General features: G+C 32.3%; 1 protein-coding gene across 2 annotated transcripts in view; it reads left to right on the forward strand.

The window, feature by feature from the left end:
- The first annotated feature begins 2,182 nt into the window (after positions 1 to 2,182).
- LOC139497239 (uncharacterized) overlaps positions 2,183 to 16,523 on the forward strand; it is a 167,197-nt gene continuing 152,856 nt past the window's right edge. The window contains exons 1-2 of one of the 2 annotated variants that reach the window (XM_071285368.1): positions 2,183 to 2,256; positions 11,417 to 11,546. In XM_071285368.1, the coding sequence (XP_071141469.1) occupies positions 11,448 to 11,546 (99 nt within the window). In that variant the 5' untranslated portion in view covers positions 2,183 to 2,256; positions 11,417 to 11,447. Of the gene's footprint in view, positions 2,257 to 7,561; positions 7,664 to 11,123; positions 11,213 to 11,416; positions 11,547 to 16,523 lie in introns of those variants that run through there. The other variant, XM_071285370.1, reaches the window with a different exon arrangement.

Here is a 16,523-nt window from a genome sequence, read left to right on the forward strand (position 1 = left end):
AACAGAGAGTGGACGTGACCGAGTTCTTGTACATCCCATCAACAAAAAGACACTAAGTACCAAGGGTCCGGAAACGGTCATATATGCCAGTCTTGACCTAGTAAGTACAGATCTGAGAGTACTTGCAGTTACTGACAGCTAGTTCAAAGCCAATTACAACTAATAAAAAGTAATGCATCTGAGACTAAATTATCAATCGTTACACATCCAACATCCAATGGCACGGTAAACAACATCTCCGTAAAAATGAGGATGTGCTATCCCGTTTGAAATTAAAAAAAATTACAGGTAGAACCAAACTTCAAAACCAAATCTAGAATTTACATGATTTAGTAAAGATTTTAAGTGATTTGTGGTAACTAAATCCCTGACTTAATATTATTTACCAGTAATACATAGATTTCGTTCATTAAAATCCAAAACGTTACAACAGACACGGGCATAGCGGAGGTGTTGTGATATACAAACACTGTAAGATAGTGCCAAAGGAACATCACCATCCAAAAAAGGAAAATTAACAATAAGGAACGAAGTATGGAAGGCAAAACAAATACTTTTAAAATTTTCAGTACACATGAACATATAAATATCGAAAATAGATCAATACTTTTCGCTTGGGTTTGGATGACTTTTAAATAAAATGACCATTAACTCAATTAAAATCAACAAAGCACTAAAATGACCTTTAATATTAAACTTTTTGGGGCAGTTTTATCAAGTGAGATGTAAATATTTCTGTACTTAACTTTTTAATTCAACTTATTTTTTTTTCATGTTAAAAATTCAATATCCTTATAAATGCATCAATATCCCATATCCCATTTACATGTACTTTTAGGACAAATATCCAGTATCCCTAAAATTAAAATTGCAAATATCCCGTATCCCAATATACCCTATACAAGCCTCCATGTTGTCTTGGTTCCAATCTGGGTCCGTTCGCCCAAATTCACGTTCGCTCCCATTCTCGTTCTTCTTCTTCTTCTCTACGTAGGCATCAAAGGTTTTGTGCTTTATTGTAATCGTCCTTTTGATAGTGTATTTTTATTAAATAAAGACAATTTGTTTATTTATTGTTTAAAATAAAATAGTGACATTCTAAAAACGTAAACAGGTTTTCTTTTGTGAATTATTTGGACAGAATTGATAATAAATATTGTCATGATCAAAAAGTGGCGGATCCAGAAATTTTCATAAAGGGGGTGGGGGTGGGGGTACTGACTGACTAAGATGGGGCCCCCTCCAGTCATGCTTCAGTGATTCCCTAAATAATCAACCAAATTTTCCCAACAAAAAGCCCTGTAAAACTCTCTAAATCAGCCTCTGTCAAAAACTCAAAAACTAAGTCATCTGTCTATTAGACTTGCTAAAGTAGGGCAGAAGAATCTAAATGGCTATCAAACTCGTCACAAACTGGTAAAAATAGTTATCTTTCATTTTATTCATTAAAAGTCTTCCTTGTTTTACTTATACCAAGCTAACTACTTGTATTTTACTTTACACCAAACACAAATAAATCAATTTAAAACAGTAATCTTAAATAAATCATAATTAATTATTAATCATCTAATCACAAAAAAAATATTTCATTATTGGCATTAGACAGCCTTCAATGCTAAAAAACTCCTACACCAGTCTTCACGACGAGTGGCAGCCCAGGCTGGTAAAATTGCTTTCGGGCCTGTAAAAATCAGACCTACAGGCAAACAGAATCTAACTAAAAATTTTCAAAAATTGAGCTGCGGGCCTGTAGATTTAGCAGTTCAGTGTGAAGACTGCTACACCGAGCTTTGTATGGTACTATATATATACATTATATGGAAGGTTATATCTCTTTCACATGTTTCATTCATGACAAGATACTTGTTACAAGCTAAAAAAGTATATACATAATATATTCAGAAATGGTTTAACCGATATTCATCTGAAACTGTAATTGAGCTATTTTGTATTTTCAGTTTAAAGATCTACTGTTCGTTTTTATTTGATTCAAGTACAGTCGATTTAATACTTAGTAAAGGTAAGTAAATATTACAGTCAAATTGTATTGAATGGTTAAGTTATTTATTTTATTTTGTGTTTTGTGTACTGTTGTTTGTTAGTGTTTCTTTTTAAGCCTTGTCTTTAGTTTGAACATCTATTATTTGTATTTTGTAGATCCTTGTCCAGTCAATGTGATCCTTGTCCAGTCAATGTGATCCTTGTCCAGTCAATGTGATCCTTGTCCATGCAGTCAATGTGATCCTTGTCCATGCAGTCAATGTGATCCTTGTCCATGCAGTCAATGTGATCCTTGTCCAGTCAAGTTATTATAGGTAAGTGTACATTATATGTGAACTATATAGGATCATATTACTAAGCGAGATATATGTCAATGAGACAGCAATCCAACAAAGCAAGTATGGTGATGTATACAGGTCAATATATAGTCAACAAATCAAAAATAACCTCATATGACAAGGTCAACATTTTAATGAAGCGGGCCATAAAATTTAGGAATTATATTTATGGCAATGATATTATTCAGGCTCATTTTCATTTTCTGATGAGGTGAACACAAAGAAAATATTTGTGGAAAACTTTGCTATGTATTCTAACCAAATTAAAATCGTAAAAATTTGCATTTGTGTTTCACCCATCAGAAAATGAAAACGACCCTCACGAAAATCATGGCCAGATAAACAAAAAAACTTTGGTATATATTTTATAAAAATCGCTCATAAAGTAATAATTTTTTTTGAAAAATATTGATTTTAGTTGAAATGATAGGACATGTTTTTATTGGGAACTCATTTTTGTCCACTATCTGTACCTTTATTGTAGGGGTAAATTCAGTAAATAAATATACGTCATCAGGGACCGCCCATTTAGCATGTAGGGGAGAGCTTTCTGTATAACACTGAAGTCATATGCTCTTCTGATTGGTAGATAATGTTTGTAATAATATTTTTTGGCAGATAGATCAGAACTAGAGTTGAAAAAAAAAAAAAAAATGCTGAGTGTACTAAATGTTTTTTCTACAGGGTTGAAAAGTAATGGGGGTCAGTATAGGAATTCAGTGCGAATCTACATTGTTTGTAAAAAAGGCCATGTGAATGCCCAAAAATGCTGCATGACCCTATGTTTTTATTAGTGCAAAAGATAGGGCTACATTTGTACTTTCATGAATGTTATATGAAAGTTTCCAATTTCTAAAGGTAAATCAGGTATAAACTTATTTCCACACATAGATTAGCATTAAAGTCAATGGGAGATTTTTTACTGAATTTACCCCTATAGGAAAATATGCACTCTTTCACTGTACAAGTCCAAGGCCACACAATAATCAACAAACTCATTTCCTGTAAATTTTAATGTAATTGAAGGATTTTGGAACCATTTGAAGTTTTGTTTAACACAAATTTCTATCTTAGCTGTGGCTATCCAGGATGCACTGAGTGTACTGTGAGAGGAAGCATGGGGTATATTGTAAAAATCAGTTTTTGTGTTCAGATTGAAATAAACAATAGAAATTACACTTTAGAGTTATGATATCAATGTAAGGCATAAATATTCTCCCCATTTTCATCACATTTTGCCCATATTTTTCCTCATAATGTATATAAGATCATATGGAAAAAAATGGATTACCTCCCTTTGACACAGTGATTTTTTTTAGCTGTGTTTCCCATGTTAAGTTGTAAAACTAGTGGTAAATAAGCACTTTTCTAGTATTTTAACACTCGAATAATCTGACCGCATGAAGGTATTCATTTATTTTTACATAACGCATTGCATTTCTTTATTTAAAAACTATACTAGACAACTTTTCATGATTACATGTCCTTCATCTAGGAAACTGGTGTTGAAATGTTTCTAATTAAATTTTTATGTTAAATAATTGCTTTTAAATATTCCAAATTGTTACTTTAATCTTCCAAATGCAAAGTTTGGTTATACTTAGTCTTATTTATTCATATTTGGCACTTTTTATGCCCCACCTACGATAGTAGAGGGGCATTATGTTTTCTGGTCTGTGCCTCCGTTCGTCCGTCCGTCTGTGCGTCCGTTCGCTTAAGGTTAAAGTTTTTGGTCAAGGTAGTTTTTGAAGAAGTTGAAGTCTAATCAACTTGAAACTTAGTACACATGTTCCCTAATCTTTCTAATTTTAATTCCAAATTAAAGTTTTGACCCTAATTTCACGGTCCACTGAACATAGAAAATGATAGTGCGAGTGGGGCATCCGTGTACTTGGGACACATTCTTGTGTTTACCTCATTTCTGGCTGTCTAGTTTTGGCGAAGAATCCATCCTGATGTTGGAGTAACAGGAATTTCTGCAGAGTGATTGTCAATGACATTTTGTGAACTTTACAAGTAATTAAAAACACAAATTTAGTATAATGAAACATAATTGTTGTTTTATTTGGTATCAAACTGCTTAAAAAAGCCTTTAAAAAGTTTTTTTGTGGTCTTTTCAGGGTATTTAATCAAAAACTTTCATGTAAGGAAAAATTTAACTAAAAGTACACCAAGTCTTTAGTTTCTAGGTGTACTTGCAATACTGGTCAAAGTAAACACAGAAAACAATCATATTTATTAAACATAGTATTTAATATAAAAAAAGAGGATGTGGTATGATTGCCAATGAGACAACTATCCACAAAAGACCAAAATGACACAGACATTAACAACTATAGGTCGCCATACAACCTTCAACAATGAGCAAAGCCCATACCGCATAATGAGCTAAAAAAGGCCCGGATAAGACAATGTAAAACAATCCAAACAAGAAAACTAACAGCCTTATTTATGTAAAAAAATGAATTAAGCACCATTCCTTTAAAAAAAGACAATGTGCAACTTTACATACAAAATATACATTTAACACCGCCACATTATTTATGTATGTGCCTGTCCCAAGTCAGGAGCCTGTAATTCAGTGGTTGTCGTTTGTTTATGTGTTAAATATTTGTTTTTTGTTCATTTTTTTTACATAAATAAGGCCGTTAGTTGTCTCGTTTGAATTATTGTACGACCGCAAAAATTAAAAATTTTTGGTTGTATATATTGGTTTCACGTTGGCGTCGTTGTCTGCGTCGTCGTCGTCCGAATACTTTTAATTTTCGCACTCTAACTTTAGTAAAAGTGAATAGAAATTTATGAAATTTTAACACAAGGGTTATGACCACAAAAGGAATGTTAGGATTGATTTTGGGAGATGAGGTCCCAACAGTTTAGGAATAAGGGGCCAAAACGGGGCCCAACTAAGCATTTTCTTGTTTTTCGCACTATAACTTTAGTTTAAGTAAACAGAAATCTATGAAATTTTGACACAAGGTTTATGACCACAAAAGGAAGGTTGGGATTGATTTTGGGAGTTTTGGTCCCAACAGTTTAGGAATAAGAGGTCCAAAGGGTCCAAAATTGAACTTTGTTTGATTTCATCAAAAATTGAATAATTGGGGTTCTTCGATATGCCAAATCTAACTGTGTATGTAGATTCTTAATTTTTGGTCCCGTTTTCAAATTGGTCTACATTAAAGTCCAAAGGGTCCAAAATTAAACTAAGTTTGATTTTAACAAAAATTGAATTCTTGGGCTTTTTTGATATGCTGAATCTAAACATGTATTATTGGCCCAGTTTTCAAGTTGGTTTAAATCAGGATCCAAAATTATTATATTAAGTATTGTGCAATAGCAAGAAATTTTCAATTGCACAGTATTCAGCAATAGCAAGACATCTTCAATTGCACAGTATTGTGCAATAGCAAATATTTTCAATTGCACAGTATTGCGCAATAGCAAGAAATATCTAATTGCACAATATTGTGCAATAGCAAGAAATTTTCAATTGGAGTTATCTTTCTTTGTCCAGAATAGTAGTTGAATCAACTTAAATCATTGTTTTATACAATATACAATATATTCACTTTTACTACCAACTGATGAATTAAAACAATCTTTACCATTCAGTGATAACAAGCACTTTATTTTACATTTTAATATCTTATGATGTATTTAAATGAGTAGTTATTGTTGCAAACTCCATTAGAAATTTGAATTGAGATCAGTTTTGGAAAAAGGGAAAGGGGGTATGTGAAAAAAAATGGGAGGGGGGTGGGGTGTTAAATTTTTCTCATTTCAGATTTCATAAATAAAAAGAAAATTTCTTCAAACATTTTTTTGAGAGGATTAATATTCAACAGCATAGTGAATTGCTCAAAGGCAAAAAAAATATTTTAAGATCATTAGACCACATTCATTATGTGTAAGAAACATATGCTGTGTCAACTATTTAATCACAATCCAAATTTAGAGCTGAATCCATTTCACGGTCCACTGAACATAGAAAATGCGTCTGTCCCACTTCAGGTTAGCTTTTTGTCAAGATTTTTTTTGATGAAGTTGAAGTCTTATCAACTTGAAACTTCTTACACATGTTCCCTATGAGTTTTGACCCGAATTTCACAGTCCACTGAACATAGAAGATGATAGTGCTAGTGGGGCATCCATGTACTATCATTACTATGGACACATTCTTGTAGTTTCTGTTGTGCATTGTACAAAGAAAATTTTCATGAAAGTTTTCTTGGCTTTATAATTAATGATTTAAGGGAATGATCATTTATGCCTCAATGAATATGTTACCTCAATAGGCCAGTTCCGGGAAACGGTAGTTAGTTGAATCTGTCATATGACTTCCATCACCACATAACTAAAATGTAGGCATTGCCACTTGCAACACATGTTGAGCTAACGGGTGAAAAAGAGTGAAAAAGTTTGATCGTATATTGCACAAAATATTTGGAAAATTAAAATTTAATAAGTTGGTGACCCTCCCTTAAGTGGTATGGGAATTAAGATTACGTACTTACAGAAAATAAATTATTTCTTAACTACCCTGCAGAATGACGATTCTGAAAATGCTTGAAACTTTAATAGAGCAGGGATACAGGCCCGCCTTCTATCTGGTAAATGACGTCACAAAGGGGTGCGAAATTGAGGATATTTTCCGGTGAAAGACATGATTCCAGAAATGGCCTATCACTTGCATGTAGCGACACAAGTCTATTTGTCTAGTTCGAAGTTACCATAAGGAGGTGGGGTATGATTAACAATGATACAATTATTCCTAGACAATAGGACAAAGATATAAACAATTACAGGTCGTCCAATAGCCTTCAACAATGATACAATTATTCCTAGACAATAGGACAAAGATATAAACAATTACAGGTCGTCCAATAGCCTTCAACAATGAGCAAAAGCCAAAACCCATACCATATAATCATCTATAAAAAGACATGGTATGATAAAATGTGAAACATTTCAAAAGAAAAACTACAGCCAACTACAACAATGAAGGAAAAACAAATATGGTACACAGCTTCTAACTACATCCACTATGTTATAGGTCCTGTCTTTCAACAGGCACATACAGAATAAAAAAAATGATTGAATTTAATGTGACTGGTCTAGTTGATTATAGACAGTGTTTGGAGAAGCTGCAATATGATATTTAATATTGTTCTTTATGTGTGTCTTAATGCTGGTAAATAGAAGTTTTGAAATTCTTAGGTCTGGGAAAGTGCAATAGATGTTCTGGTGTTGGATGGAAAAAGTCACACCCTGCTTGTAGAATACATTTGTACCTCATTTAGGTATGTGATTAGATTTTTAAGGTTTTGAGTTCAGTTCATTAACTTTAAATAGTGCAGAAAAGTTGAGATAAATGACTGTTACAATGCTATAATATATTATTTGAATAAAATAAGAAGATAAAAATATTAGGTCAGTATTTTACCACTCATAGTGATCATGTTTTTTCAATTGACAATAACACAAATACCTCAATTAAAACTCAACAGTATATATTGAATATGACTTTTCTTTTCTATTTTTAGGCTATAATGGAAAGTTGGAATAAGGTAAGATTTACTTAATAGTCTCCTTGTCATTTGTAGTTTTGTTCCCCATTAGGCCAAATAAAAATATATTTGTGGTTCCAGTAACCCTACCGTCCCTACTTTTTTGGCTTAAAAATAGCCTACCCTAAAGATTTTATTGTCATTTTTCATTGAGCACTGTTAAAGTCAGAATGTTGCTCCCATAGACTAAATGTAAAAAAAACCATAAAATAAAAAAAAATCCCTGCCTACCTACCCTAACTTATTTTCAGATGTAACTGGAACCACACATACTTTTTTATTTGGCCTTAGTTTACAATTAGATACAAGTATGTGATAACTTGAGATAAAAACTAGTTGAGTTCTAAGTGAACTACCAAACTACTTATTCTAAAAACAAAAAATTAAAAAAATGGGACAAAGCAAGGTGAACTCAAAAACATTTCTACTCATTACACTGGGGACACAAACAGCATTTGAATCAGTATTCAGTAACTGAACAAAACAAACAAAAATGCAGTTTAAGAAATTTAGCGAATATTTTTCAACTATGAATGTACATGATGTAGGAGGGGATGGACAGCTTTTGAGTGAGGTGGGAGGGGGGGATTTTTTAAAGTGGATGGTGGGAGATAGTGTATTATTTATGTAGTACCTTCAGGATCCTTGTTTATTTGAAACTCGTAAGTAGGTCTGTAGAGTTATTTGAAAAAAATATTGGGACAATTTTTCTACATAAATTAAAAAATAAAATACAGAAGTTATCTCCCCTTGCCATTGTTAAGTTCATGTGAGTTGAATAAGACCAATCTATTTTATGGTATAAAGAGCTGACTGATGCAACACACTTTTTGTCTTTTTAGGTTACATTCTCATTGCTTTATTATATCCCACATCTACATTTATTCAGTCTACATACATTTATATATGTATCTCTTTAAGTAAGTTAATAGAGAGATTTCTACTAGCTGATATGAAAAGGATGAGAAAGTACCTAGGGGCAAAGTGAATGAAACACAACTACATGTCTTTAAAAGGCAATTAAAGGACTTAGTGAATGAAAAACACAACTACATGTCTTAAAAAGGACAAAAGTAGGGGCAACTAAAGGACTAAGTGTATTACATGTCTTTAAAAGGACAAAGGTCAAAGTCCAGAAAATACTACAAGAAAGAAAAATCAAGGATATGCCAAATCTAGTCCATGATTCTATAAAAAAATAATTTTTTGAAGGTTAACAATTTTTGTCGAGCCTGTGACTTAAGTCGCAGAAAGCTCGACATAGGGATAGTGATCTGACGGCGGATAACGTCTTAAAAGCTTCATATTTTAGAAGGTTGAAGACCTGGATGCTTCATACTTTGTATATAGATGCCTCATGTTATGAAGTTTCTGTCAGTCACATGTCAAATGTCCTTCACCTCATTTCCATGGTTCAATGACTACTTGAAAAAATATTTTTTGTAATGTTAAATTCTCTCTTATTATAAGTAATAGGATTACTATATTTGGTATGTGTGTACCTTGCAAGGTCTTGTGCCTGTTAGACTGTTTTCAGTTGACCTCGACCTCATTTCGTGAATCAGTTAACAAGGTTAAGTTTTGGTGGTCAGGTTCATATTTCAGATACTATAAGCAATAGATCTAGTATATTCAGTGTATGGAAGGACTGTAAAGTGTATATGTCCAACTGGCAGGTGTCATCTGACCTTGAACTCATTTTCATGGTTCAGTGGTTACAGTAAGGTTTTTGTGTTTTGGTCTGTTTTTCTTATTCTGTATGTAATAGGTCTACCATATTTGGTGTATGGAATGATTGTAAGGTGTACATGTCTAGCTGGCAGGTGTCATCTGACCGTGACCTCATTTTCATCGTTCACTGGTCAAAGTTCAGTTTTTGAGTTTTGGTCTTTTTATTTAATACTTTATGGAATATGTCAAGTATATTTGTTGTATGGAAATATTTTATGATGTACAGTGAAACCTGGGTAAACTGAACTCTGAATTTCAGTTTAAACCGAACAATTTTCAAAGTCCCACAAAATTTCCCTATCAACTAACGTTAATCTAACCTGAAAAAACCGAACCCTGTCAACACCTAATTCCGAACGCTTTTTGAAGGCTCGTTAGTAAATAGGTATTTAAAAATTACCTGTCAAAATCAATCGATAGCAATCAAAACAAAAAAGTATATTTAATTATTTGCATGATTTAATTAAACAAACACAGGATGACAGAGTATCCCGAGGGTATTTGAGGTTTAATGAACTGGTGAGTTGTTATCACAAACTAATTAGCATGTTTGTGTCTATGTATTCAGAGATCAAATTTTTTTTATTTTGTAAAGAAACGTTAAACTGGTCCGCTGCCCCTGTCGCCGAAAAGGACAAGAATTGAACTTTCCCTTGGAACAATTAAACGTTTTGCTACTGAATGGCAGTAACGAATTTGTGACCGTACATATTTGATTAACGTGCATTTAATTAAATAATAGTTTAAGCGCTTCACTGGATTAAGAAGTCGTGCAACACAACAAGGCCAATGTCTTTTGAATTATATTTACGGGATGCCCGATTCCCTTTAGAGCCCCAATATATATATTTCAGATGCTCCTCCAGACTTCCGTTGGCTATTTATCAACGATAAAGTCCGAGAATAAACTGGACCCCTGCTGTTGTTTCGCTTTTATCTTGTGGCAAAGTATCAATCAGCGGGTGGCCAGTTTAGTCCGAGAACTCGTGTGTACAGATAATTGAAAATGACGATCTCGATTCAACTACGGAATCGTCATTTGGCAGTGACTGAGAATCTGAATTGGTCAGTAAATTAACGGATTAGATAAAAATTATACAAAGGAAAATCGCAAAACGCTAAAAGTTGGAAATCATTGAACGATTAATACATTTACACAACAAGGAGCGTGATTGACAGACTGGCGTAAATTTTTACATTTACATCTAAATCATCATGAAAATAAATTGCTGTTTGCTGTGTTACCTAACGTCCCTTGTCAGTAAGTGCTAAAATTATTTTGGTGCCGACTTCCGTTTACCTCTTCAATCCGAACACCTGTGAAAACCGAACAAAACTCAAAGTCCTGTGGGTGTTCGGTTTGGACAGGTTTCACTGTATATGTCAATCGCACAGGTTTTATTTGACCATGACCTCATTTTCACGGTTCATTGCTCAGTAAGGACATTCTTTTCAATATATTTTTATTATGGTTTACTTACAGAAACTTACTACAGCTGCTGGGAATAGAGATATAGAAGCTTTAAAATTATGTCTACAGAATGGTGCAGACATTGATTATCAAGATTAAATGTAATTTCTATGTTATACTTACAGAAACTTACTACAGCTGCTGCGAGGGGAGATATAGAAGCCTTAAAATTATGTCTACAGAATGGTGCAGACATTGATTATCAAGATTAAATGTAATTTCTATGTTATACTTACAGAAACTTACTACAGCTGCTTTTGAGGGAGATATAGAAGCCTTACAATTATGTCTACAGAATGGTGCAGACATTGATTATCAAGATTAAATGTAATTTCTATGTTATACTTACAGAAACTTACTACAGCTGCTGTGAGGGGAGATATAGAAGCCTTAAAATTATGTCTACAGAATGGTGCAGACATTGATTATCGAGATGTAAGTAAAATAGTCACATTCAAAACTACCTTATTTTAACAATTCATAGAAAAATCATTTGAAGATACAGCCTTTTATGGTACATGAACAAAAAAGACACAAAACTACATGTTACTTAAAATTAAAGCACAGTGAAACAGTGAAAACTACAAGTTACTTCAAAATGTTGAATATTGTACATAAACACACAACAACAATTTACTTTAGAACTATAAGAACAGAAGTATAAAAAATATAAAAACAAGTTACTTCAGAACATAAGAGATTGTACATAAGCAGTATAAAACACACAACTACAAGTTACTTCAGAACATAACAAATTGTACACCAGCAGTAAAAAACACACAACTACAAGTTACTTCAGAACAGAACAAATTGTACACAAGCAGTATAAAACACACAACTACAAGTTGCTTCAGAACAGAACAAATTGTACACAAGCAGTATAAAACACACAACTACAAGTTGCTTCAGAACAGAACAAATTGTACACAAGCAGTATAAAACACAACTACAAGTTACTTCAGAACAAAACAAATTTTAAATAAGAAACATAAAACACACAACTACAAATTACTTCAGAACATAACAAATTGTACACCAGCAGTATAAAACACACAACTACAAGTTACTTCAGAACATAACAAATTGTACATAAGCAGTATAAAACATGCAACAACAAGTTACTTCAGAACATAACAGATTGTACATAAGCAGTTAAAAAACACACAACTACAAGTTACTTCAGAACATAACAGATTGTACATAAGCAGTATAAAACACACAACTTCAAGTTACTTCAGAACATAACAAATTGTACACCAGCAGTAAAAACATACAACTGCAAGTTACTTCAGAACAGAACAAATTGTACAAAAGAAATATAAAACACAACAACAAATTACTTCAGAACATAACAAATTGTACACCAGCAGTAAAAACATACAACTGCAAGTTACTTCAGAACAGAACAAATTGTACATAAGAAATATAAAACACACAACTACAAGTTACTTCAGAACAGAACAAATTGTACATAAGAAATATAAAACACACAACAACAAATTACTTCAGAACATAACAGGTTGCACACCTGCAGTATAAAACACAACTGCAAGTTACTTCAGAACATAACAGATTTTACACTAGCAGTATAAAACACACAACTACAAGTTACTTCAGAACAGAACAAATTGTACATATTAAGAAATATAAAGCACACAACAACAAATTACTTCAGAACATAACAGATTGTACATAAGCAGTATAAAGCACAAAACTACAAGTTACTTCAGAACATAACAGATTGTACACTAGCAGTATAAAACACATAACTACAAGTTACATCAGAACATAACAAATTGTACATAAGCAGTATGAAGCACAACAACAAATTACTTCAGAACATAACAAATTGTACATAAGCAGTATAAAGCACAAAACTACAAGTTACTTCAGAACATAACAGATTGTACACTAGCAGTATAAAACACATAACTACAAGTTACATCAGAACATAACAAATTGTACATAAGCAGTATGAAGCACAACAACAAATTACTTCAGAACATAACAAATTGTACATAAGCAGTATAAAGCACAAAACTACAAATTACTTCAGAAAATAACAGAGTGTACACCAGCAGTATAAAACACTCAACTACAAATTACTTCAGAAAATAACAGAGTGTACACCAGCAGTATAAAACACTCAACTACAAATTACTTCAGAACATAACAGATTGTACACCAGCAGTATAAAACACACAACTACAAATTACTTCAGAAAATAACAGAGTGTACACCAGCAGTATAAAACACTCAACTACAAATTACTTCAGAACATAACAGATTGTACACCAGCAGTATAAAACACACAACTACAAATTACTTCAGAAAATAACAGAGTGTACACCAGCAGTATAAAACACTCAACTACAAATTACTTCAGAACATAACAGAGTGTACACCAGCAGTATAAAACACATAACTACAAGTTACATCAGAACATAACAAATTGTACATAAGCAGTATGAAGCACAACAACAAATTACTTCAGAACATAACAAATTGTACATAAGCAGTATAAAACACACAACTACAAGTTACTTCATACCATAACAAATTGTACATCAGCAGTATAAAACACACAACTGCAAGCTACTTCAGAACGTACAAATTGTACATAAGCAGTAAAAAAACACACAACAACAAGTTACTTCAGAACAGAACACATTGTACATAAGAAATATAAAACACACAACAACAAATTACTTTAGAACATAACAGGTTGCACACCTGCAGTATAAAACACAACTGCAAGTTACTTCAGAACATAACAGATTTTACACTAGCAGTATAAAACACACAACTACAAGTTACTTCAGAACAGAACAAATTGTACATATTAAGAAATATAAAGCACACAACAACAAATTACTTCAGAACATAACAGATTGTACATAAGCAGTATAAAGCACAAAACTACAAGTTACTTCAGAACATAACAAATTGTACACCAGCAGTATAAAACACATAACTACAAGTTACATCAGAACAGTTCACATTGAACATAAGAAATATAAAACACACAACAACAAATTACTTCAGAACATAACAAATTGTACACCAGCAGTATAAAACACACAACTACAAGTTACTTCAGAACAGAACACATTGAACATAAGAAATATAAAACACACAACAACAAATTACTTCAGAACATAACAAATTGTACACCAGCAGTATAAAACACACAACTACAAGTTACTTCAGAACAGAACACATTGAACATAAGAAATATAAAACACACAACAACAAATTACTTCAGAACATAACAGATTGTACACCAGCAGTATAAAACACACAACAACAAGTTACTTCAGAACAGAACAAATTGTACATAAGAAATATAAAACACACAACAACAAATTACTTCAGAACATAACAGATTGTTCATAAGCAGTATGAGGCACATAATTACAAGTTACTTCAGAACATAACAGATTGTACATCAGCAGTATAAAATCGGAACATAACAGATTGTACACAATCAGCAGTATAAAACACACAGCTGCAAGCTACTTGAGAACATAACAGATTGTATATATTAGCTGTATAAAACACACAACTGCAAGTTACTTCAGAACATAACAGATTGTACATCAGCAGTATAAAACATAAAACTACATGTTACTTTAGAACATAACAGATTATACATTAGCAGAATAAAACACATAACTACATGTTACTTCAGAACAGAACAAATTTTAAATAAGAAACATAAAACATACAACTACAAATTACTTCAGAACATACCAAATTGTACATAAGCAGTATAAAACATGCAACAACAAGTTACTTCAGAACATAACAGATTGTACATAAGCAGTTAAAAAACACACAACTACAAGTTACTTCAGAACTTAACAAATTGTACACCAGCAGTATAGAACACATAACTACAAGTTACTTCAGAACAGAACAAATTGTACATAAGAAATATAAAACACACAACAACAAATTACTTCAGAACATAACAGATTGTACATCAGCAGTATAAAACACACAACTACAAATTACTTCAGAACATAACAGATTGTACATAAGCAGTTAAAAAACACACAACTACAAGTTACTTCAGAACTTAACAAATTGTACACCAGCAGTATAGAACACATAACTACAAGTTACTTCAGAACAGAACAAATTGTACATAAGAAATATAAAACACACAACAACAAATTACTTCAGAACATAACAGATTGTACACCAGCAGTATAAAACACAACTACAAGTTACTTCAGAACATAACAAATTGTACATAAGCAGTATAAAACATGCAACAACAAGTTACTTCAGAACATAACAGATTGTACATAAGCAGTTAAAAAACACACAACTACAAGTTACTTCAGAACATAACAGATTGTACATAAGCAGTATAAAACACACAACTTCAAGTTACTTCAGAACATAACAAATTGTACACCAGCAGTAAAAACATACAACTGCAAGTTACTTCAGAACAGAACAAATTGTACAAAAGAAATATAAAACACAACAACAAATTACTTCAGAACATAACAAATTGTACACCAGCAGTAAAAACATACAACTGCAAGTTACTTCAGAACAGAACAAATTGTACATAAGAAATATAAAACACACAACTACAAGTTACTTCAGAACAGAACAAATTGTACATAAGAAATATAAAACACACAACAACAAATTACTTCAGAACATAACAGGTTGCACACCTGCAGTATAAAACACAACTGCAAGTTACTTCAGAACATAACAGATTTTACACTAGCAGTATAAAACACACAACTACAAGTTACTTCAGAACAGAACAAATTGTACATATTAAGAAATATAAAGCACACAACAACAAATTACTTCAGAACATAACAGATTGTACATAAGCAGTATAAAGCACAAAACTACAAGTTACTTCAGAACATAACAGATTGTACACTAGCAGTATAAAACACATAACTACAAGTTACATCAGAACATAACAAATTGTACATAAGCAGTATGAAGCACAACAACAAATTACTTCAGAACATAACAAATTGTACATAAGCAGTATAAAGCACAAAACTACAAATTACTTCAGAAAATAACAGAGTGTACACCAGCAGTATAAAACACTCAACTACAAATTACTTCAGAAAATAACAGAGTGTACACCAGCAGTATAAAACACTCAACTACAAATTACTTCAGAACATAACAGATTGTACACCAGCAGTATAAAACACACAACTACAAATTACTTCAGAAAATAACAGAGTGTACACCAGCAGTATAAAACACTCAACTACAAATTACTTCAGAACATAACAGATTGTACACCAGCAGTATAAAACACACAACTACAAATTACTTCAGAAAATAACAGAGTGTACACCAGCAGTATAAAACACTCAACTACAAATTACTTCAGAACATAACAGAGTGTACACC

This window comes from Mytilus edulis, chromosome 12 (genome assembly GCF_963676685.1).
Source record: "Mytilus edulis chromosome 12, xbMytEdul2.2, whole genome shotgun sequence".
Taxonomy (NCBI): Eukaryota; Metazoa; Mollusca; class Bivalvia; order Mytilida; family Mytilidae; genus Mytilus; species Mytilus edulis.